We start from the raw sequence: 25,330 nt of genomic DNA on the forward strand, positions 1-25,330 counted from the left end.
ATGTCGGGGGAAGGCTGTGTGTCGGGGGAGGCTGTGTGCTGGGGGGAGGTTGTATGTCGGGGGGAGGCTGTGTGTCGGGGGAAGGTTGTGTGTCCTGGGGAGGCTGTGTGTTGGGGGGAGGTTGTATGTCGGGGGGAGGCTGTGTGTTGGGGGGAGGTTGTATGTCGGGGGAAGGCTGTGTGTCGGGGGAGGCTGTGTGTTGGGGGGAGGTTGTATGTCGGGGGGAGGCTGTGTGTCGGGGGAAGGTTGTGTGTCGGGGGGAGGCTATGTGTTGGGGGGAGGTTGTATGTCGGGGGAAGGCTGTGTGTCGGGGGAGGCTGTGTGTTGGGGGGAGGTTGTATGTCGGGGGGAGGCTGTGTGTCGGGGGAAGGCTGTGTGTCGGGGGAGGCTGTGTGTTGGGGGAGGTTGTATGTCGGGGGGAGGCTGTGTGTCGGGGGAAGGTTGTGTGTCGGGGGAAGGTTGTGTGTCGGGGGAAGGTTGTGTGTTGGGGGGAGGCTGTATGTCGGGGGGAGGCTGTGTGTCGGGGAAGGCTGTATGTCGGGGAGGCTGACTGTCAGGGGAGGCTGTGTGACGGGGGGAGGCCGTGTGTTGGGGAGGCTGTGTGTTGGGGGAAGGCTGTATGTCGGGGGGAGGCTGACTGTCGGGGAGGCTAACTGTCGGGGGAGGCTGTGTGTCGGGGGGAGGCTGTGTGTTGGGGGGAGGCTGTATGTCGGGGAGGCTGACTGTCGGGGGGAGGCTGTGTGTCGGGTGGAGGCTGTATGTCGGGGGCAGGCTGTATGACGGGGGGAGGCTGTATGTCGGGGAGGCTGACTGTTGGGGAGAGGCTGTGTGTCAGGGGGAGGCTGTGTGTCGGGGGGAGGCTGTATGTCGGGGAGGCTGACTGTCGAGGGGAGGCTGTGTGTCGGGGGGAGGCTGTATGTCGGGGGCCGGCTCTATGACGGGGGGAGGCTGTATGTCGGGGAGGCTGACTGTTGGGTGGAGGCTGTGTGTCGGGGGGAGGCTGTGTGTCGGGGGGAGGCTGTATGTCGGGGAGGCTGACTGTCGGGGGCAGGCTGTGTGTCGGGGGGAGGCTGTGTGTCGAGGGGAGGTTGTATGACGGGGGAAGGTTGTGTGTCGGGGGAGGCTGTGTGTTGGGGGGAGGTTGTATGTTGGGGGGAGGCTGTGTGTCGGGGAAGGCTGTATGTCGGGGAGGCTGAGTGTCGGGGGAGGCTGTGTGTCGGGGGGAGGCCGTGTGTTGGGGAGGCTGTGTGTTGGGGGAAGGCTGTATGTTGGGGGGAGGCTGTGTGTTGGGGGAGGCTGTATGTCGGGGAGGCTAACTGTCGGGAGGAGGCTGTGTGTCGGGGGGAGGCCGTGTGTTGGGGAGGCTGTGTGTCGGGGGGAGGCTGTGTGTTGGGGGGAGGCTGTATGTTGGGGGGAGGCTTTGTGTTGGGGAAGGCTGTATGTCGGGGAGGCTGAGTGTCGGGGGAGGCTGTGTGTCGGGGGGAGGCCGTGTGTTGGGGAGGCTGTGTGTTGGGGGAAGGCTGTATGTTGGGGGGAGGCTGTGTGTTGGGGGGAGGCTGTATGTCGGGGAGGCTAACTGTCGGGAGGAGGCTGTGTGTCGGGGGGAGGCTGTGTGTTGGGGGAGGCTGTATGTTGGGGGGAGGCTGACTGTCGGGGAGGCTAACTGTCGGGAGGAGGCTGTGTGTTGGGGGGAGGCTGTATGTCGGGGAGGCTAACTGTCGGGAGGAGGCTGTGTGTCGGGGGGAGGCCGTGTGTTGGGGAGGCTGTGTGTCGGGGGGAGGATGTGTGTTGGGGGGAGGCTGTATGTTGGGGGGAGGCTGTGTGTCGGGGAAGGCTGTATGTCGGGGAGGCTGAGTGTCGGGGGAGGCTGTGTGTCGGGGAGAGGCCGTGTGTTGGGGAGGCTGTGTGTTGGGGGAAGGCTGTATGTTGGGGGGAGGCTGTGTGTTGGGGGGAGGCTGTATGTCGGGGAGGCTAACTGTCGGGAGGAGGCTGTGTGTCGGGGGGAGGCTGTGTGTTGGGGGAGGCTGTATGTTGGGGGGAGGCTGACTGTCGGGGGGAGGCTGTCCCTCACCTGCGCCATTGCAGTTCCCGGCGGTGGGACCACCAGGACTTCTTTCATGAGGTTGAGTTTCCCGGGGGAGGACTTTGCGCAGCTCAGCAGTGAGATCAGCGGCGTCGGAGGCACCGTCACTGCAGGCGGCTGAAGATCAGAGGAGAAAAGCACACTATGATTATACAAGGGGGCGGGGCACACTATGATTATACGAGGGGGCGGGGCACACTATGATTATACGAGGGGGCGGGGCACACTATGATTATACAAGGGGGCGGGGCACACTATGATTATACGAGGGGGCGGGGCACACTATGATTATACGAGGGGCGGGGCACACTATGATTATACGAGGGGGTGGGGTACACTATGATTATACGAGGGGCGGGGCACACTATGATTATACGAGGGGCGGGGCACACTATGATTATACGAGGGGCGGGGCACACTATGATTATACGCAGGGGCGGGGCACACTATGATTATACAAGGGGCGGGGCATATTATGATTATACGCGGGGGCGGGTCAGTATATAATTATACGAGGGGGCGGGGCACACTATGATTATACGAGGGGCGGAGCACACTATGATTATACGAGGGGGCGGGGCACACTATGATTATACGAGGGGGCGGGGCACACTATGATTATATGAGGGGGGCACACTATGATTATACGAGGGGGCGGGGCACACTATGATTATACGAGGGGCGGGGCACACTATGATTATACGAGGGGGCGGGGCACACTATGATTATACGAGGGGGCGGGGCACACTAGGATTATACGAGGGGCGGGGCACACTATGATTATATGAGGGGGGGCACACTATGATTATACGAGGGGGCGGGGCACACTATGATTATACGAGGGGCGGGGCACACTATGATTATATGAGGGGGGGCACACTATGATTATACGAGGGGGCGGGGCACACTATGATTATACGAGGGGGCGGGGCACACTATGATTATACGAGGGGGCGGGGCACACTATGATTATATGAGGGGGGGCACACTATGATTATACGAGGGGGCGGGGCACACTATGATTATACGAGGGGCGGGGCACACTATGATTATACGAGGGGCGGGGCACACTATGATTATACGAGGGGGTGGGGTACACTATGATTATACGAGGGGCGGGGCACACTATGATTATACGAGGGGCGGGGCACACTATGATTATACGAGGGGCGGGGCACACTATGATTATACGCAGGGGCGGGGCACACTATGATTATACAAGGGGCGGGGCATATTATGATTATACGCGGGGGCGGGTCAGTATATAATTATACGAGGGGGCGGGGCACACTATGATTATACGAGGGGCGGAGCACACTATGATTATACGAGGGGGCGGGGCACACTATGATTATACGAGGGGGCGGGGCACACTATGATTATATGAGGGGGGCACACTATGATTATACGAGGGGGCGGGGCACACTATGATTATACGAGGGGCGGGGCACACTATGATTATACGAGGGGGCGGGGCACACTATGATTATACGAGGGGGCGGGGCACACTAGGATTATATGAGGGGCGGGGCACACTATGATTATACGAGGGGGCGGGGCACACTATGATTATACGAGGGGCGGGGCACACTATGATTATATGAGGGGGTGGGGTACACTATGATTATACGAGGGGCGGGGCACACTATGATTATATGAGGGGGCGGGGCACACTATGATTATACGAGGGGGCGGGGCACACTATGATTATACGAGGGGGCGGGGCACACTATGATTATACGAGGGGCGGGGCACACTATGATTATATGAGGGGGGGCACACTATGATTATACGAGGGGGCGGGGCACACTATGATTATACGAGGGGCGGGGCACACTATGATTATACGAGGGGGCGGGGCACACTAGGATTATACGAGGGGCGGGGCACACTATGATTATACGAGGGGGCGGGGCACACTAGGATTATATGAGGGGCGGGGCACACTATGATTATACGAGGGGGCGGGGCACACTATGATTATACGAGGGGCGGGGCACACTATGATTATATGAGGGGGGGCACACTATGATTATACGAGGGGGCGGGGCACACTATGATTATACGAGGGGCGGGGCACACTATGATTATACGAGGGGGCGGGGCACACTATGATTATACGAGGGGCGGGGCACACTATGATTATATGAGGGGGGGCACACTATGATTATACGAGGGGCGGGGCACACTATGATTATACGAGGGGGCGGGGCACACTAGGATTATATGAGGGGCGGGGCACACTATGATTATACGAGGGGGCGGGGCACACTATGATTATACGAGGGGCGGGGCACACTATGATTATATGAGGGGGGGCACACTATGATTATACGAGGGGGCGGGGCACACTATGATTATACGAGGGGGTGGGGTACACTATGATTATACGAGGGGCGGGGCACACTATGATTATACGAGGGGCGGGGCACACTATGATTATACGCAGGGGCGGGGCACACTATGATTATACAAGGGGCGGGGCATATTATGATTATACGCGGGGGCGGGTCAGTATATAATTATACGAGGGGGCGGGGCACACTATGATTATACGAGGGGCGGAGCACACTATGATTATACGAGGGGGCGGGGCACACTATGATTATACGAGGGGGCGGGGCACACTATGATTATATGAGGGGGGGCACACTATGATTATACGAGGGGGCGGGGCACACTATGATTATACGAGGGGCGGGGCACACTATGATTATACGAGGGGGCGGGGCACACTAGGATTATACGAGGGGCGGGGCACACTATGATTATACGAGGGGGCGGGGCACACTAGGATTATACGAGGGGGCGGGGCACACTATGATTATACGAGGGGCGGGGCACACTATGATTATACGAGGGGCGGGGCACACTATGATTATACGAGGGGGCGGGGCACACTATGATTATACGAGGGGCGGGGCACACTATGATTATATGCGGGGGCGGGGCACACTATGATTATACGAGGGGCGGGGCACACTATGATTATACGAGGGGGCGGGGCACACTAGGATTATACGAGGGGGCGGGGCACACTAGGATTATACGAGGGGGCGGGGTACACTATGATTATACGAGGGGGCGGGGCACACTATGATTATACGAGGGGCGGGGCACACTATGATTATACGAGGGGCGGGGCACACTATGATTATACGAGGGGGCGGGGCACACTATGATTATACGAGGGGGCGGGGCACACTAGGATTATACGAGGGGGCGGGGCACACTATGATTATACGAGGGGCGGGCCACACTATGATTATACGAGGGGCGGGGCACACTAGGATTATACGAGGGGCGGGGCACACTATGATTATACGAGGGGCGGGGCACACTATGATTATACGAGGGGCGGGGCACACTATGATTATATGAGGGGCGGGGCACACTATGATTATACGAGGGGCGGAGTTATGTAAATGAGGCCAGTACCGGCTGCTGCTTTAGCGCTGCGATGTGTGAGTACAGCGGCAGATCCTGGAGGGCAGCGCTGCTCTTCGCTACAGCCAGAGACACTGCGGCTATGGCGAGGTCGCCCCTGGTGGGCGGTTCCTGCTGCTCCGCTGGGGGGAGGGGCTTCTCTGCTGCGGGGGCCTTTTTCCCTACAAAGAGTTAATAATAGAATTAGAGAAAGCTGGCCGCTCACAGGCGCGGGCTTCTGTCTCTTCTACCAGGCCAGTCTTTCCACCCAGGCACAGACATGGACCCCTGCTCCACCAGCGAGCCATGAAAGGGCCGCTGCCATGGTTTCCTCCGCCCCCTTCTTTGATTGACAGCTCTGCCTTCCTAGAGCCAGAGAAGGGCAGTGGTGGATGTGCAGCTGCACTGAGCTGCTTGTCTGCCCCGGGCGCCTGTGCAGGGTCTGAACCGTCATTCTCTGCGGACACACTGCCTTTACTGTCGCTGACTATACAGCTGGTGTCCTCCAACCACTCGAGTGTTACCCCGCTGCAGCTTCCTCCATGTAAACCAGTAAGGAATGAGCCCAGCACCTGACTGAGGGCCACAGAGAACCCCCCGGGGGAAGGAGCGGCCCACAGCCGTCAGGCCGAAAACAGCAAACACCAGGGTCCACAGCAAGGTCCACAGTGAGGTCCACACCAAGGTCCACAGTGAGGTCCACACCAAGGTCCACAGTGAGGTCCACAGCAAGGTCCACAGTGAGGTCCACACCAAGGTCCACAGCAAGGTCCACAGTGAGGTCCACACCAAGGTCCACAGTGAGGTCCACAGCGAGGTCTACACCAAGGTCCACAGTGAGGTCCACACCAAGGTCCACAGCAAGGTCCACAGTGAGGTCCACACCAAGGTCCACAGTGAGGTCCACACCAAGGTCCACAGTGAGGTCCACAGCAAGGTCCACACCAAGGTCCACAGTGAGGTCCACACCAAGGTCCACAGCAAGGTCCACAGTGAGGTCCACACCAAGGTCCACAGTGAGGTCCACAGCAAGGTCCACACCAAGGTCCACAGTGAGGTCCACACCAAGGTCCACAATGAGGTCCACAGCAAGGTCCACAGTGAGGTCCACAGTGAGGTCCACAGCAAGGTCCACAGCAAGGTCCACAGCAAGGTCCACAGTGAGGTCCACAGTGAGGTCCACACCAAGGTCCACAGTGAGGTCCACACCAAGGTCCACAGTGAGGTCCACACCAAGGTCCACAGTGAGGTCCACACCAAGGTCCACAGTGAGGTCCACAGCAAGGTCCACAGCAAGGTCCACAGTGAGGTCCACACCAAGGTCCACAGTGAGGTCCACAGCAAGGTCCACACCAAGGTCCACAGTGAGGTCCACACCAAGGTCCACAGCAAGGTCCACAACAAGGTCCACAGTGAGGTCCACACCAAGGTCCACAGTGAGGTCCACAGCAAGGTCCACACCAAGGTCCACAGTGAGGTCCACACCAAGGTCCACAATGAGGTCCACACCAAGGTCCACAGCAAGGTCCACAGTGAGGTCCACAGTGAGGTCCACAGCAAGGTCCACAGCAAGGTCCACAGTGAGGTCCACAGTGAGGTCCACAGCAAGGTCCACAGTGAGGTCCACACCAAGGTCCACAGCAAGGTCCACAGTGAGGTCCACACCAAGGTCCACAGTGAGGTCCACAGCGAGGTCTACACCAAGGTCCACAGTGAGGTCCACACCAAGGTCCACAGCAAGGTCCACAGTGAGGTCCACACCAAGGTCCACAGTGAGGTCCACACCAAGGTCCACAGTGAGGTCCACAGCAAGGTCCACACCAAGGTCCACAGTGAGGTCCACACCAAGGTCCACAGCAAGGTCCACAGTGAGGTCCACACCAAGGTCCACAGTGAGGTCCACAGCAAGGTCCACACCAAGGTCCACAGTGAGGTCCACACCAAGGTCCACAATGAGGTCCACAGTGAGGTCCACAGTGAGGTCCACAGTGAGGTCCACAGCAAGGTCCACAGCAAGGTCCACAGCAAGGTCCACAGTGAGGTCCACAGTGAGGTCCACACCAAGGTCCACAGTGAGGTCCACACCAAGGTCCACAGTGAGGTCCACACCAAGGTCCACAGTGAGGTCCACACCAAGGTCCACAGTGAGGTCCACAGCAAGGTCCACAGCAAGGTCCACAGTGAGGTCCACACCAAGGTCCACAGTGAGGTCCACAGCAAGGTCCACACCAAGGTCCACAGTGAGGTCCACACCAAGGTCCACAGCAAGGTCCACAGCAAGGTCCACAGTGAGGTCCACACCAAGGTCCACAGTGAGGTCCACAGCAAGGTCCACACCAAGGTCCACAGTGAGGTCCACACCAAGGTCCACAATGAGGTCCACACCAAGGTCCACAGCAAGGTCCACAGTGAGGTCCACAGTGAGGTCCACAGCAAGGTCCACAGCAAGGTCCACAGTGAGGTCCACAGTGAGGTCCACAGCAAGGTCCACAGTGAGGTCCACAGTGAGGTCCACACCAAGGTCCACAGTGAGGTCCACAGTGAGGTCCACAGTGAGGTCCACAGCAAGGTCCACAGTGAGGTCCACAGTGAGGTCCACACCAAGGTCCACAGTGAGGTCCACAGTGAGGTCCACAGCAAGGTCCACAGTGAGGTCCACACCAAGGTCACAGCAAGGTCCACAGTGAGGGGTCACAGCAAGGTCCACAGTGAGGTCCACACCAAGGTCCACAGTGAGGTCCACACCAAGGTCCACAGTGAGGTCCACACTAAGGTCACAGCAAGGTCCACAGTGAGGTCCACACCAAGGTCCACAGTGAGGTCCACACCAAGGTCCACAGCAAGGTCCACAGTGAGGTCCACAGTGAGGTCCACAGCAAGGTCCACACCAAGGTCCACAGTGAGGTCCACACCAAGGTCCACAGCGAGGTCCACACCAAGGTCACAGCAAGGTCCACAGTGAGGTCCACACTAAGGTCACAGCAAGGTCCACAGTGAGTTCCACACCAAGGTCCACAGTGAGGTCCACACTAAGGTCACAGCAAGGTCCACATCAAGGTCCACAGTGAGGTCCACACCAAGGTCCACAGCGAGGTCCACACCAAGGTCACAGCAAGGTCATCAGTGAGGTCCACACTAAGGTCACAGCAAGGTCCACAGTGAGGTCCACACCAAGGTCCACAGTGAGGTCCACACTAAGGTCACAGCAAGGTCCACAGCAAGGTCCACATCAAGGTCCACAGTGAGGTCCACACCAAGGTCCACAGTGAGGTCCACACCGAGGTCCACAGCAAGGTCCACACTAAGGTCACAGGGAGGTCCACACCAAGGTCCACAGTGAGGTCCACACCAAGGTCCACAGCAAGGTCCACAGCGAGGTCCACAGCAAGGTCCACACTAAGGTCACAGTGAGGTCCACACCAAGGTTCACAGCAAGTTCCACACCAAGATCCACAGCAAGGTCCACACTAAGATCACAGCAAGGTCCACACCAAGGTCCACAGCAAGGTCCACACTAAGGTCACAGCGAGGTCCACACCAAGGTCCACAGCAAGGTCCACAGTGAGGTCCACACCAAGGTCCACAGCAAGGTCCACACCAAGATCCACAGCAAGGTCCACACTAAGATCACAGCAAGGTCCACACCAAGGTCCACAGCAAGGTCCACACTAAGGTCACAGCGAGGTCCACACCAAGGTCCACAGCAAGGTCCACAGTGAGGTCCACACCAAGGTCACAGCGAGGTCCACACCAAGGTCCACACCAAGGTCCACAGTGAGGTCCACAGCGAGGTCTACACCAAGGTCCACAGTGAGGTCCACACCAAGGTCCACAGCAAGGTCCACAGTGAGGTCCACACCAAGGTCCACAGTGAGGTCCACACCAAGGTCCACAGTGAGGTCCACAGCAAGGTCCACACCAAGGTCCACAGTGAGGTCCACACCAAGGTCCACAGCAAGGTCCACAGTGAGGTCCACACCAAGGTCCACAGTGAGGTCCACAGCAAGGTCCACAGTGAGGTCCACACCAAGGTCCACAATGAGGTCCACAGCAAGGTCCACAGTGAGGTCCACAGTGAGGTCCACAGTGAGGTCCACAGCAAGGTCCACAGCAAGGTCCACAGCAAGGTCCATAGTGAGGTCCACAGTGAGGTCCACACCAAGGTCCACAGTGAGGTCCACACCAAGGTCCACAGTGAGGTCCACACCAAGGTCCACAGTGAGGTCCACACCAAGGTCCACAGTGAGGTCCACAGCAAGGTCCACAGCAAGGTCCACAGTGAGGTCCACACCAAGGTCCACAGTGAGGTCCACAGCAAGGTCCACACCAAGGTCCACAGTGAGGTCCACACCAAGGTCCACAGCAAGGTCCACACCAAGGTCCACAGTGAGGTCCACACCAAGGTCCACAGCAAGGTCCACAGCAAGGTCCACAGTGAGGTCCACACCAAGGTCCACAGTGAGGTCCACAGCAAGGTCCACACCAAGGTCCACAGTGAGGTCCACACCAAGGTCCACAATGAGGTCCACACCAAGGTCCACACCAAGGTCCACAGTGAGGTCCACAGTGAGGTCCACAGCAAGGTCCACACCAAGGTCCACAGTGAGGTCCACACCAAGGTCCACAATGAGGTCCACACCAAGGTCCACAGCAAGGTCCACAGTGAGGTCCACAGTGAGGTCCACAGCAAGGTCCACAGCAAGGTCCACAGTGAGGTCCACAGTGAGGTCCACAGCAAGGTCCACAGTGAGGTCCACAGTGAGGTCCACACCAAGGTCCACAGTGAGGTCCACAGTGAGGTCCACAGCAAGGTCCACAGTGAGGTCCACAGTGAGGTCCACACCAAGGTCCACAGTGAGGTCCACAGTGAGGTCCACAGCAAGGTCCACAGTGAGGTCCACACCAAGGTCACAGCAAGGTCCACAGTGAGGTCCACACCAAGGTCCACAGTGAGGTCCACACCAAGGTCCACAGTGAGGTCCACACTAAGGTCACAGCAAGGTCCACAGTGAGGTCCACACCAAGGTCCACAGTGAGGTCCACACCAAGGTCCACAGCAAGGTCCACAGTGAGGTCCACAGTGAGGTCCACAGCAAGGTCCACAGTGAGGTCCACAGTGAGGTCCACACCAAGGTCCACAGTGAGGTCCACACCAAGGTCCACAGCGAGGTCCACACCAAGGTCACAGCAAGGTCCACAGTGAGGTCCACACTAAGGTCACAGCAAGGTCCACAGTGAGTTCCACACCAAGGTCCACAGTGAGGTCCACACTAAGGTCACAGCAAGGTCCACAGCAAGGTCCACATCAAGGTCCACAGTGAGGTCCACACCAAGGTCCACAGCGAGGTCCACACCAAGGTCACAGCAAGGTCATCAGTGAGGTCCACACTAAGGTCACAGCAAGGTCCACAGTGAGGTCCACACCAAGGTCCACAGTGAGGTCCACACTAAGGTCACAGCAAGGTCCACAGCAAGGTCCACATCAAGGTCCACAGTGAGGTCCACACCAAGGTCCACAGTGAGGTCCACACCGAGGTCCACAGCAAGGTCCACACTAAGGTCACAGGGAGGTCCACACCAAGGTCCACAGTGAGGTCCACACCAAGGTCCACAGCAAGGTCCACAGCGAGGTCCACAGCAAGGTCCACACTAAGGTCACAGTGAGGTCCACACCAAGGTTCACAGCAAGTTCCACACCAAGATCCACAGCAAGGTCCACACTAAGATCACAGCAAGGTCCACACCAAGGTCCACAGCAAGGTCCACACTAAGGTCACAGCGAGGTCCACACCAAGGTCCACAGCAAGGTCCACAGTGAGGTCCACACCAAGGTCCACAGCAAGGTCCACACCAAGATCCACAGCAAGGTCCACACTAAGATCACAGCAAGGTCCACACCAAGGTCCACAGCAAGGTCCACACTAAGGTCACAGCGAGGTCCACACCAAGGTCCACAGCAAGGTCCACAGTGAGGTCCACACCAAGGTCACAGCGAGGTCCACACCAAGGTCCACACCAAGGTACCCTCTGCCCATCGTGTCCTGGAGGAGATCTATCCTGCCTGGTGTATATAGAAGTCCCCCGACCCCTTGCCGGTCACCACCCCGTCAGGGAGGGCGGCTCAGTTATTCTTAGCCACGGCAAGTAAGGGGTAAAACAGTCATCACTGGAAATGTGAGAGCCAATCACTGGGCAGCAGCTTGTCATGTGACAGGTTTGGCGCTCTCACCTTTACCACTTGCCTTCTTCTTGCTGGACGGCGGTGATGGTGCGGGGGATGGGAGAGATGCTGTAGGGGACGGAGGACTCTCACTCGCATCATCCCTCCTCTGCTTCTCTTCTTGTTTCTTCACCCTAAAATAATCACTAATCGAAACAGATGGAGCGATGAGATGAGATGAGCGAGGTGCGTAATATTCCAGAATGTGACGCACACCACCGTCCTCCGCCATGACAGCGGCTCTGACGGATGACAGGGAAAAACCTGGAATAAACCGATAATCCAGAACCTTCCAGCAGATGGCAGATTACACAGCAGGTCACATGCCCGGCGCCAGCAGACCCACCTTAGCATCTGGTCGATAGCGCTCTGCCCGCCGAGCTCCGCACCTCTGAGCAATGGGGCTATGGCGTCTCGTATCCATCCGATGGCCGTCTCCACGGACTCCAGCCTCCATGAGTCTTCAGCGGTAAAGAGCGGCAGACGTTCAGCGTCTACGGAGACGGCGGCCGCACAGACCTTCTGCAGGGAGACAAAAAGCCACGAAGTGCACATGCATCAATACATGAGTAAGCATGCTCGATACTGAGACATCCACCGGGACAGCGCTCACAATGACCGCGCCCGGCGCGCTGCTCACACGCTGCTGTCTGAAGGGCGCGTCACTGTGAACCCCGACCCCCTGCACACAATACCTGTAAAGGGGCCACAGCGCTGAGACCTCTGTACAGGGACACACACAGCTGAACCCTGACCCCCTGCACACAATACCTGTAAAGGGGCCGCAGCGCTGAGACCTCTGTACAGGGACACACACAGCTGAACCCTGACCCCCTGCACACAATACTTGTAAAGGGGCCGCAGCGCTGAGACCTCTGTACAGGGACACACACAGCTGAACCCTGACCCCCTGCACACAATACCTGTAAAGGGGCCGCAGCGCTGAGACCTCTGTACAGGGACACACACAGCTGAACCCTGACCCCCTGCACACAATACCTGTAAAGGGGCCGCAGCGCTGAGACCTCTGTACAGGGATACACACAGCTGAACCCCGACCCCCTGCACACAATACCTGTAAAGGGGCCGCAGCGCTGAGACCTCTGTACAGGGACACTCGCAGCTGAACCCCGGCCCCCTGCACACAATACCTGTAAAGGGGTCGCAGCGCTGAGACCTCTGTACAGGGATACACACAGCTGAACCCCGATCCCCTGCACACAATACCTGTAAAGGGGCCGCAGCGCTGAGACCTCTGTACAGGGATACACACAGCTGAACCCCGACCCCCTGCACACAATACCTGTAAAGGGGCCGCAGCGCTGAGACCTCTGTACAGGGACACTCGCAGCTGAACCCCGGCCCCCTGCACACAATACCTGTAAAGGGGTCGCAGCGCTGAGACCTCTGTACAGGGATACACACAGCTGAACCCCGATCCCCTGCACACAATACCTGTAAAGGGGCTGCAGCGCTGAGACCTCCGTACAGGGATACACACAGCTGAACCCCGGCGCCCTGCACACAATACCTGTAAAGGGGCCGCAGCGCTGAGACCTCTGTACAGGGACACTCACAGCTGAACCCCGATCCCCTGCACACAATACTTGTAAAGGGGCCGCAGCGCTGAGACCTCTGTACAGGGACACACACAGCTGAACCCCGATCCCCTGCACACAATACCTGTAAAGAGTCCGCAGCACTGAGACCTCTGTACAGGGACACACACAGCTGAACCCCGATCCCCTGCACACAATACCTGTAAAGGGGCCGCAGCGCTGAGACCTCTGTACAGGGACACTCACAGCTGAACCCCGACCCCCTGCACACAATACCTGTAAAGAGTCCGCAGCACTGAGACCTCTGTACAGGGACACTCACAGTGAACCCCAGCCGCCTGCACACAATACCTGTAAAGGGGCCGCAGCGCTGAGACCTCCGTACAGGGATACACACAGCTGAACCCCGACCCCCTGCACACAATACCTGTAAAGGGGCCGCAGCGCTGAGACCTCTGTACAGGGATACACACAGCTGAACCCCGGCCCCCTGCACACAATACCTGTAAAGGGGCCGCAGCGCTGAGACCTCTGTACAGGGATACACACAGCTGAACCCCGACCCCCTGCACACAATACCTGTAAAGGGGCCGCAGCGCTGAGACCTCCGTACAGGGATACACACAGCTGAACCCCGACCCCCTGCACACAATACCTGTAAAGGGGCCGCAGCGCTGAGACCTCTGTACAGGGATACACACAGCTGAACCCCGACCCCCTGCACACAATACCTGTAAAGGGGCCACAGCGCTGAGACCTCTGTACAGGGACACTCACAGCTGAACCCCGATCCCCTGCACACAATACCTGTAAAGAGTCCGCAGCACTGAGACCTCTGTACAGGGACACACACAGCTGAACCCCGATCCCCTGCACACAATACCTGTAAAGAGTCCGCAGCGCTGAGACCTCTGTACAGGGATACACACAGCTGAACCCCGACCCCCTGCACACAATACCTGTAAAGGGGCAGTAGCGCTGAGACCTCTGTACAGGGACACTCACAGTGAACCCCAGCCCCCTGCACACAATACCTGTAAATGGGCCGCAGCGCTGAGACCTCCGTACAGGGATACACACAGCTGAACCCCGACCCCCTGCACACAATACCTGTAAAGGGGCCGCAGCGCTGAGACCTCTGTACAGGGACACTCACAGCTGAACCCCGATCCCCTGCACACAATACCTGTAAAGGGGCCGCAGCGCTGAGACCTCTGTACAGGGACACTCACAGCTGAACCCCGGCCCCCTGCACACAATACCTGTAAAGAGTACGCAGCGCTGAGACCTCTGTACAGGGATACACACAGCTGAACCCAGACCCCCTGCACACAATACCTGTAAAGGGGCCGCAGCCCTGAGACCTCCGTACAGGGACACACACAGCTGAACCCCGGCACCCTGCACACAATACCTGTAAAGAGTCCGCAGCGCTGAGACCTCTGTACAGGGACACACACAGCTGAACCCCGGCACCCTGCACACAATACCTGTAAAGAGTCCGCAGCGCTGAGACCTCTGTACAGGGATACACACAGCTGAACCCAGACCCCCTGCACACAATACCTGTAAAGAGTCCGCAGCGCTGAGACCTCTGTACAGGGACACACACAGCTGAACCCCGGCACCCTGCACACAATACCTGTAAAGAGTCCGCAGCGCTGAGACCTCTGTACAGGGACACACACAGCTGCACCCCGGCCCCCTGCACACAATACCTGTAAAGGGGCCACAGCGCTGAGACCTCTGTACAGAGATACACACAGCTGAACCCCGACCCCCTGCACACAATACCTGTAAAGGGGCCACAGCGCTGAGACCTCTGTACAGGGACACTCACAGCTGAACCCCGGCCCCCTGCACACAATACCTGTAAAGAGTCCGCAGCGCTGAGACCTCTGTACAGGGACACACACAGCTGCACCCCGGCCCCCTGCACACAATACCTGTAAAGGGGCCGCAGCCCTGAGACCTCCGTACAGGGATACACACAGCTGAACCCCGACCCCCTGCACACAATACCTGTAAAGGGGCCGCAGCGCTGAGACCTCTGTACAGGGACACTCACAGCTGAACCCCGACCCCCTGCACACAATACCTGTAAAGGGGCCGCAGCGCTGAGACCTCTGTACAGGGACACTCACAGCTGAACCCCGGCCCCCTGCACACAATACCTGTAAAGAGTCCGCAGCGCTGAGACCTCCGTACAGGGACACTCGCAGCTGAACCCCGGCGCCCTGCACAAAATACCTGTAAAGGGGCCACAGCGCTGAGACCTCTGTACAGGGACACTCACAGCTGAACCCCGATCCCCTGCACACAATACCTGTAAAGAGTCCGCAGCACTGAGACCTCTGTACAGGGATACACACAGCTGAACCCCGACCCCCTGCACACAATACCTGTAAAGGGGCAGTAGCGCTGAGACCTCTGTACAGGGACACTCACAGTGAACCCCAGCCCCCTGCACACAATACCTGTAAAGGGGCCGCAGCGCTGAGACCTCCGTACAGGGATACACACAGCTGAACCCCGACCCCCTGCACACAATACCTGTAAAGTGGCCGCAGCGCTGAGACCTCTGTACAGGGACACTCACAGCTGAACCCCGACCCCCTGCACACAATACCTGTAAAGGGGCCGCAGCGCTGAGACCTCTGTACAGGGACACTCACAGCTGAACCCCGGCCCCCTGCACACAATACCTGTAAAGAGTCCGCAGCGCTGAGACCTCCGTACAGGGACACTCGCAGCTGAACCCCGGCGCCCTGCACAAAATACTTGTAAAGGGGCCGCAGCGCTGAGACCTCTGTACAGGGACACACACAGCTGTACCCCGGCCCCCTGCACACAATACCTGTAAAGGGGCCGCAGCGCTGAGACCTCTGTACAGGGACACTCACAGCTGAACCCCGGCGCCCTGCACACAATACCTGTAAAGGGGCCGCAGCACTGAGACCTCTGTACAGGGACACACACAGCTGAACCCCGATTCCCTGCACACAAAACCTGTAAAGGGGCCGCAGCGCTGAGACCTCTGTACAGGGACACTCACAGCTGAACCCCGATCCCCTGCACACAAAACCTGTAAAGGGGCCGCAGCGCTGAGACCTCTGTACAGGGACAATCGCAGCTGAACCCCGATCCCCTGCACACAATACCTGTAAAGGGGCCGCAGCGCTGAGACCTCTGTACAGGGATACTCACAGCTGAACCCCGATCCCCTGCACACAATACCTGTAAAGGGGCCGCAGCGCTGAGACCTCTGTACAGGGATACACACAGCTGAACCCCGACCCCCTGCACACAATACCTGTAAAGGGGCCGCAGCGCTGAGACCTCTGTACAGGGATACACACAGCTGAACCCCGACCCCCTGCACACAATACCTGTAAAGGGGCCGCAGCGCTGAGACCTCTGTACAGGGACACACACAGCTGTACCCCGGCCCCCTGCACACAATACCTGTAAAGGGGCCGCAGCGCTGAGACCTCTGTACAGGGATACACACAGCTGAACCCCGACCCCCTGCACACAATACCTGTAAAGGGGCCGCAGCACTGAGACCTCTGTACAGGGACACTCACAGCTGAACCCCGACCCCCTGCACACAATACTTGTAAAGGGGCCGCAGCGCTGAGACCTCTGTACAGGGACACACACAGCTGCACCCCGGCCCCCTGCACACAATACCTGTAAAGGGGCCGCAGCCCTGAGACCTCTGTACAGGGACACACACAGCTGTACCCCGGCCCCCTGCACACAATACCTGTAAAGGGGCCGCAGCGCTGAGACCTCTGTACAGGGACACTCACAGCTGAACCCCGACCCCCTGCACACAATACTTGTAAAGGGGCCGCAGAACTGAGACCTCTGTACAGGGACACTCGCAGCTGAACCCCGGCCCCCTGCACACAATACCTGTAAAGGGGCCGCAGCGCTGAGACCTCTGTACAGGGACACTCGCAGCAGAACCCCGGCCCCCTGCACACAATACTTGTAAAGGGGCCGCAGCGCTGAGACCTCTGTACAGGGACACTCGCAGCTTAACCCCGGCCCCCTGCACACAATACCTGTAAAGGGGCCGCAGCGCTGAGACCTCTGTACAGGGACACTCGCAGCAGAACCCCGGCCCCCTGCACACAATACCTGTAAAGGGGCCGTAGCACTGAGACCTCTGTACAGGGACACACACAGCTGAAACCCGGCCCCCTGCACACAATACCTGTAAAGGGGCCGCAGCACTGAGACCTCTGTACAGGGACACTCACAGTGAACCCCGGCCCCCTGCACACAATACCTGTAACGGGGCCGCAGCGCTGAGACCTCTGTACAGGGACACTCGCAGCAGAACCCCGGCCCCCTGCACACAATACCTGTAAAGGGGCCGCAGCGCTGAGACCTCTGTACAGGGACACTCGCAGCAGAACCCCGGCCCCCTGCACACAATACTTGTAAAGGGGCCGCAGCGCTGAGACCTCTGTACAGGGATACTCACAGCTGAACCCCGGCCCCCTGCACACAATACCTGTAAAGGGGCCGCAGCGCTGAGACCTCTGTACAGGGATACACACAGCTGAACCCCGACCCCCTGCACACAATACTTGTAAAGGGGCCGCAGCGCTGAGACCTCTGTACAGGGACACTCGCAGCTGAACCCCGACCCCCTGCACACAATACCTGTAAAGAGGCCACAGCGCTGAGACCTCTGTACAGGGACACTCACAGCTGAACCCCGGCGCCCTGCATACTTGTAAAGGGGCCGCAGCGCTGAGACCTCTGTACAGGGACACACACAGCTGAACCCCGGCGCCCTGCACACAATACTTGTAAAGGGGCCGCAGCGCTGAGACCTCTGTACAGGGATACACACAGCTGAACCCCGACCCCCTGCACACAATACCTGTAAAGGGGCCACAGCGCTGAGACCTCTGTACAGGGACACTCACAGCTGAACCCCGATCCCCTGCACACAATACCTGTAAAGGGGCCGCAGCGCTGAGACCTCTGTACAGGGACACTCGCAGCTGAACCCCGGCGCCCTGCACAAAATACTTGTAAAGTGGCCGCAGCGCTGAGACCTCTATACAGGGATACTCACAGTGAACCCCGGCCTCCTGCACACAATACCTGTAAAGGGGCCGCAGCACTGAGACCTCTGTACAGGGACACTCACAGCTTAACCTCGGCCCCCTGCACACAATACCTGTAAAGAGGCCGCAGCGCTGAGACCTCTGTACAGGGACACACAAAGCTGAACCCCGGCCCCCTGCACACAATACCTGTAAAGGGGCCGCAGTGCTGAGACCTCTGTACAGGGACACTCACAGTGAACCCCAGCCCCCTGCACACAATACCTGTAAAGGGGCGGCAGCGCTGAGACCTCTGTACAGGGATACACACAGCTGAACCCCGACCCCCTGCACACAATACCTGTAAAGGGGCCGCAGCGCTGACACCTCTGTACAGGGACACACACAGCTGAACCCCGACCCCCTGCACACAATACTTGTAAAGGGGCCGCAGCGCTGAGACCTCTGTACAGGGATACTTAACAGTGAACCCCGGCCCCCTGCACACAATACCTGTAAAAGGGCCGCAGCGCTGAGACCTCTGTACAGGGACACTCACAGCTGAACCCCGACCCCCTGCACACAATACTTGTAAAGGGGCCGCAGCGCTGAGACCTCCGTACAGGGACACTCACAGCTGAACCCCGACCCCCTGCACACAATACCTGTAAAGGGGCCGCAGCGCTGAGACCTCTGTACAGGGACACTCGCAGCTGAACCCCGGCCCCCTGCACACAATACCTGTAAAGTGGCCGCAGCGCTGAGACCTCTGTACAGGAACACTCGCAGCAGAACCCCGGCCCCCTGCACACAATACTTGTAAAGGGGCCGCAGCGCTGAGACCTCTGTACAGGGACACTCGCAGCTTAACCCCGGCCCCCTGCACACAATACCTGTAAAGGGGCCGCAGCACTGAGACCTCTGTACAGGGACACACACAGCTGAACCCCGGCCCCCTGCACACAATACATGTAAAGGGGCCGCAGCACTGAGACCTCTGTACAGGGACACTCACAGTGAACCCCGGCCCCCTGCACACAATACCTGTAACGGGGCCGCAGCGCTGAGACCTCTGTACAGGGACACTCGCAGCAGAACCCCGGCCCCCTGCACACAATACCTGTAAAGGGGCCGCAGCGCTGAGACCTCTGTACAGGGATACTCACAGCTGAACCCCGGCCCCCTGAACACAATACCTGTAAAGGGGCCGCAGCGCTGAGACCTCTGTACAGGGATACACACAGCTGAACCCCGACCCCCTGCACACAATACTTGTAAAGGGGCCGCAGCGCTGAGACCTCTGTACAGGGACACACACAGCTGAACCCCGGAGCCCTGCACACAATACTTGTAAAGGGGCCGCAGCGCTGAGACCTCTGTACAGGGACACACACAGCTGTACCCCGGCCCCCTGCACACAATACCTGTAAAGGGGCCACAGCGCTGAGACCTCTGTACAGGGACACTCACAGCTGAACCCCGACCCCCTGCACACAATACCTGTAAAGGGGCCGCAGCGCTGAGACCTCTGTACAGGGATACACACAGCTGAACCCCGGCCCCCTGCACACAATACCTGTAAAGGGGCCGCAGCGCTGAGACCTCTGTACAGGGATACACACAGCTGAACCCCGGCCCCCTGCACACAATGCCTGTAAAGAGGCCGCAGCGCTGAGACCTCTGTACAGGGACACACAAAGCTGAACCCCGGCCCCCTGCACACAATACCTGTAAAGGTGCCGCAGCGCTGAGACCTCTGTACAGGGACACTCACAGTGAACCCCAGCCCCCTGCACACAATACCTGTAAAGGGGCCGCAGCGCTGAGACCTCTGTACAGGGATACACACAGCTGAACCCCGACCCCCTGCACACAATACCTGTAAAGGGGCCGCAGCGCTGAGACCTCTGTACAGGGACACTCACAGCTGAACCCCGATCCCCTGCACACAATACCTGTAAAGAGTCCGTAGCGCTGAGACCTCTGTACAGGGACACTCGCAGCTGAACCCCGGCGCCCTGCACAAAATACTTGTAAAGTGGCCGCAGCGCTGAGACCTCTATACAGGGACACTCAAAGTGAACCCCGGCCTCCTGCACACAATACCTATAAAGGGGCCGCAGCACTGAGACCTCTGTACAGGGACACTCACAGCTTAACCCCGGCCCCCTGCACACAATACCTATAAAGGGGCCGCAGCGCTGAGACCTATGTACAGGGACACTCGCAGCTGTACCCCAGCCCTCTGCACACAAAACCTGTAAAGGGGCCGCAGCGCGGAGACCTCTGTACAGGGACAAACAAAGCTGAACCCCGGCCCCCTGCACACAATACCTGTAAAGAGGCCGCAGCGCTGAGACCTCTGTACAGGGACACTCGCAGCTGAACCCCGATCCCCTGCACACAAAACCTGTAAAGGGGTCGCAGCGCTGAGACCTCTGTACAGGGACACTCGCAGCTGAACCCCGATCCCCTGCACACAAAACCTGTAAAGGGGCCGCAGCGCTGAGACCTCTGTACAGGGACACTCGCAGCTGAACCCCGATCCCCTGCACACAATACCTGTAAAGGGGCCGCAGCGCTGAGTCCTCTGTACAGGGATACACACAGCTGAACCCCGACCCCCTGCACACAATACCTGTAAAGGGGCCACAGCGCTGAGACCTCTGTGCAGGGACACTCACAGCTGAACCCCGATCCCCTGCACACAATACCTGTAAAGAGTCTGCAGCGCTGAGACCTCTGTACAGGGACACTCGCAGCTGAACCCCGGCGCCCTGCACAAAATACTTGTAAAGTGGCCGCAGTGCTGAGACCTCTATACAGGGATACTTACAGTGAACCCCGGCCTCCTGCACACAATACCTATAAAGGGGCCGCAGCACTGAGACCTCTGTACAGGGACACTCACAGCTTAACCCCGGCCCCCTGCACACAATACTTGTAAAGGGGCCGCAGCGCTGAGACCTCTGTACAGGGACACTCGCAGCTGAACCCCGATCCCCTGCACACAATACCTGTAAAGGGGCCGCAGCGCTGAGACCTCTGTACAGGGACACTCGCAGCTGAACCCCGATCCCCTGCACACAATACTTGTTACTCCATTACTCATTACGTACTCATTACACCATGTGTCTCCGGTCGGACGCTCTTATCGTTACGCCCTGTGTCGGACGCTCTCTTATCGTTACGCCCCGTGTCTCCGGTCGGACGCTCTTATCGTTACGCCCTGTGTCGGACGCTCTCTTATCGTTACGCCACGTGTTTATGGTCGGACACTCTCTTATCGTTACGCCACGTGTTTATAGTTGGACGCTCTCTTATCGTTACGCCACGTGTTTATAGTCGGACGCTCTCTTATCGTTACGCCACGTGTTTATAGTCGGACGCTCTCTTATCGTTACGCCACGTGTTTATAGTTGGACGCTCTCTTATCGTTACGCCCCGTGTTTATAGTCGGACGCTCTCTTATCGTTACGCCACGTGTTTATAGTTGGACGCTCTCTTATCGTTACGCCACGTGTTTATGGTCGGACACTCTCTTATCGTTACGCCACGTGTTTATAGTTGGACGCTCTCTTATCGTTACGCCACGTGTTTATAGTTGGACGCTCTCTTATCGTTACGCCACGTGTTTATGGTCGGACACTCTCTTATCGTTACGCCACGTGTTTATAGTTGGACACTCTCTTATCGTTACGCCACGTGTTTATGGTCGGACACTCTCTTATCATTACGCCACGTGTTTATGGTCGGACACTCTCTTATCGTTACGCCACGTGTTTATAGTCGGACGCTCTCTTATCGTTACGCCACATGTTTATAGTCGGACGCTCTCTTATCGTTACGCCACGTGTTTATGGTCGGACACTCTCTTATCGTTACGCCACGTGTTTATGGTCGGACGCTCTCTTATCGTTACGCCACGTGTTTATAGTCGGACGCTCTCTTATCGTTACGCCACGTGTTTATAGTCGGACGCTCTCTTATCGTTACGCCACGTGTTTATAGTCGGACGCTCTCTTATCGTTACGCCACGTGTTTATAGTTGGACACTCTCTTATCGTTACGCCCCGTGTCGGACGCTCTCTTATCGCTACGCCACGTGTTTATGGTCGGAAGCTCTCTTATCGTTACGCCCCGTGTTGGACGCTCTCTTATCGCTACGCCACGTGTTTATGGTCGGACGCTCTCTTATCATTACGCCCAGTGTCGGACGCTCTCTTATCGCTACGCCCCGTGTCTCCGGTCGGACGCTCTTATCTTATGCCCCGTGTCTCCGGTCGGACGCTCTTTTCTTACGCCCCGTGTCTCCGGTCGGACGCTCTTATCTTACGCCCCGTGTCTCCGGTCGGACGCTCTTTTCTTACGCCCCGTGTCTCCGGTCGGACGCTCTTATCTTACGCCCCGTGTCTCCGGTCGGACGCTCTTATCTTACGCCCCGTGTCTCCGGTCGGACGCTCTTATCTTACGCCCCGTGTCTCCGGTCGGACGCTCTTATCTTACGCCCCCTGTCTCCGGTCGGACGCTCTTATCATACGCCCCGTGTCTCCGGCCGGACGCTCTTATCTTACGCCCCGTGTCTCCGGTCGGACGCTCTTATCTTACGCCCCGTGTCTCCAGTCGGACGCTCTTATCTTACGCCCCGTGTCTCCGGTCGGACGCTCTTATCGTTACGCCCCGTGTCTCCACTCGGACGCTCTTATCTTACGCCCCGTGTCTCCGGTCGGACGCTCTTATCTTACGCCCCGTGTCTCCGGTCGGACGCTCTTATCTTACGCCCCGTGTCTCCAGTCGGACGCTCTTATCTTACGCCCCGTGTCTCCGGTCGGACGCTCTTATCTTACGCCCCGTGTCTCCGGTCGGACGCTCTTATCTTACGCCCCGTGTCTACGGTCGGACGCTCTTATCTTACGCCCCGTGTCGGATGCTCTCTTATGGTTACGACACGTGTTTATAGTCGGACGCTCTCTTATCGTTACGCCACGTGTTTATGGTCGGACGCTCTCTTATCGTTACGCCCCGTGTCTCCAGTCGGACGCTCTTATCTTACGCCCCCTGTCTCCGGTCGGACGCTCTTATCTTACGCCCCGTGTCTCCGGTCGGACGCTCTTATCGTTACGCCCCGTGTCTCCGGTCGGACTCTCTTATCTTACGCCCCGTGTCTCCGGTCGGACGCTCTTATCGTTACGCCCCGTGTCTCCGGTCGGACTCTCTTATCTTACGCCCCGTGTCTCCGGTCGGACGCTCTTATCTTACGCCCCCTGTCTCCGGTCGGACGCTCTTATCTTACGCCCCGTGTCTCCGGTCGGACGCTCTTATCTTACGCCCCGTGTCTCCGGTCGGACGCTCTTATCTTACGCCCCGTGTCTCCGGTCGGACGCTCTTATCTTACGCCCCGTGTCTCCGGTCGGACGCTCTTATCTTACGCCCCATGTCTCCGGTCGGACGCTCTTATCTTACGCCCCGTGTCTCCGGTCGAACGCTCTTATCTTACGCCCCGTGTCTCCGGTCGGACTCTCTTATCTTACGCCCCGTGTCTCCGGTCGGACTCTCTTATCTTACGCCCCGTGTCTCCGGTCGGACTCTCTTATCTTACGCCCCGTGTCTCCGGTCGGACTCTCTTATCTTACGCCCCGTGTCTCCAGTCGGACGCTCTTATCTTACGCCCCGTGTCTCCGGTCGGACGCTCTTATCTTACGCCCCGTGTCTCCGGTCGGACTCTCTTATCTTACGCCCCGTGTCTCCGGCCGGACGCTCTTATCTTACGCCCCGTGTCTCCGGTCGGACTCTCTTATCTTACGCCCCGTGTCTCCGGCCGGACGCTCTTATCTTACGCCCCGTGTCTCCGGTCGGACTCTCTTATCTTACGCCCCGTGTCTCCGGTCGAACGCTCTTATCTTACGCCCCGTGTCTCCGGTCGGACGCTCTTATCTTACGCCCCGTGTCTCCGGTCGGACTCTCTTATCTTACGCCCCGTGTCTCCGGTCGGACTCTCTTATCTTACGCCCCGTGTCTCCGGTCGGACTCTCTTATCTTACGCCCCGTGTCTCCGGCCGGACGCTCTTATCTTACGCCCCGTGTCTCCGGTCGGACTCTCTTATCTTACGCCCCGTGTCTCCGGTCGGACTCTCTTATCTTACGCCCCGTGTCTCCGGCCGGACGCTCTTATCTTACGCCCCGTGTCTCCGGTCGGACTCTCTTATCTTACGCCCCGTGTCTCCGGTCGGACGCTCTTATCTTACGCCCCGTGTCTCCGGTCGGACGCTCTTATCTTACGCCCCGTGTCTCCGGTCGGACGCTCTTATCTTACGCCCCGTGTCTCCGGTCGGACGCTCTTATCTTACGCCCCGTGTCTCCGGTCGGACGCTCTTATCTTACGCCCCGTGTCTCCGGTCGGACGCTCTTATCTTACGCCCCGTGTCTCCGGTCGGACGCTCTTATCTTACGCCCCGAGTCTCCGGTCGGACGCTCTTATCTTACGCCCCGTGTCTCCGGTCGGACGCTCTTATCTTACGCCCCGTGTCTCCGGTCGGACGCTCTTATCTTACGCCCCGTGTCTCCGGTCGGACGCTCTTATCTTACGCCCCGTGTCTCCGGTCGGACGCTCTTATCTTACGCCCCGTGTCTCCGGTCGGACGCTCTTATCTTACGCCCCGTGTCTCCGGTCGGACGCTCTTATCTTACGCCCCGTGTCTCCGGTCGGACGCTCTTATCTTACGCCCCCTGTCTCCGGTCGGACGCTCTTATCTTACGCCCCGTGTCTCCGGTCGGACGCTCTTATCTTACGCCCTGTGTCTCCGGTCGGACGCTCTTATCTTACGCCCCGTGTCTCCGGTCGGACGCTCTTATCTTACGCCCCCTGTCTCCGGTCGGACGCTCTTATCTTACGCCCCGTGTCTCCGGTCGGACGCTCTTATCTTACGCCCCGTGTCTCCGGTCGGACGCTCTTATCTTACGCCCCGTGTCT

At 58.5% G+C, this 25,330-nt stretch overlaps 1 protein-coding gene across 1 annotated transcript in view; it reads right to left on the bottom strand.

Annotated features, from left to right (window-relative positions):
- The window catches only part of ENO4 (enolase 4), a 62,189-nt gene that overhangs the window by 32,751 nt on the left and 4,108 nt on the right, over positions 1-25,330 (bottom strand). Inside the window, exons 3-6 of the mRNA XM_073681267.1 lie at positions 12,076-12,251; positions 11,739-11,875; positions 5,522-5,691; positions 2,072-2,200 (exon numbers count right to left, since the gene is read on the bottom strand). Of these exons, the coding sequence (XP_073537368.1) occupies positions 2,072-2,200; positions 5,522-5,691; positions 11,739-11,875; positions 12,076-12,251 (612 nt within the window). The remainder of the gene's footprint in view (positions 1-2,071; positions 2,201-5,521; positions 5,692-11,738; positions 11,876-12,075; positions 12,252-25,330) is intronic.

This window comes from Phyllobates terribilis, unplaced genomic scaffold (assembly GCF_046119375.1).
Source record: "Phyllobates terribilis strain yellow unplaced genomic scaffold, ASM4611937v1 Scaffold_5__5_contigs__length_657084704, whole genome shotgun sequence".
Classification (NCBI taxonomy): domain Eukaryota; kingdom Metazoa; phylum Chordata; class Amphibia; order Anura; family Dendrobatidae; genus Phyllobates; species Phyllobates terribilis.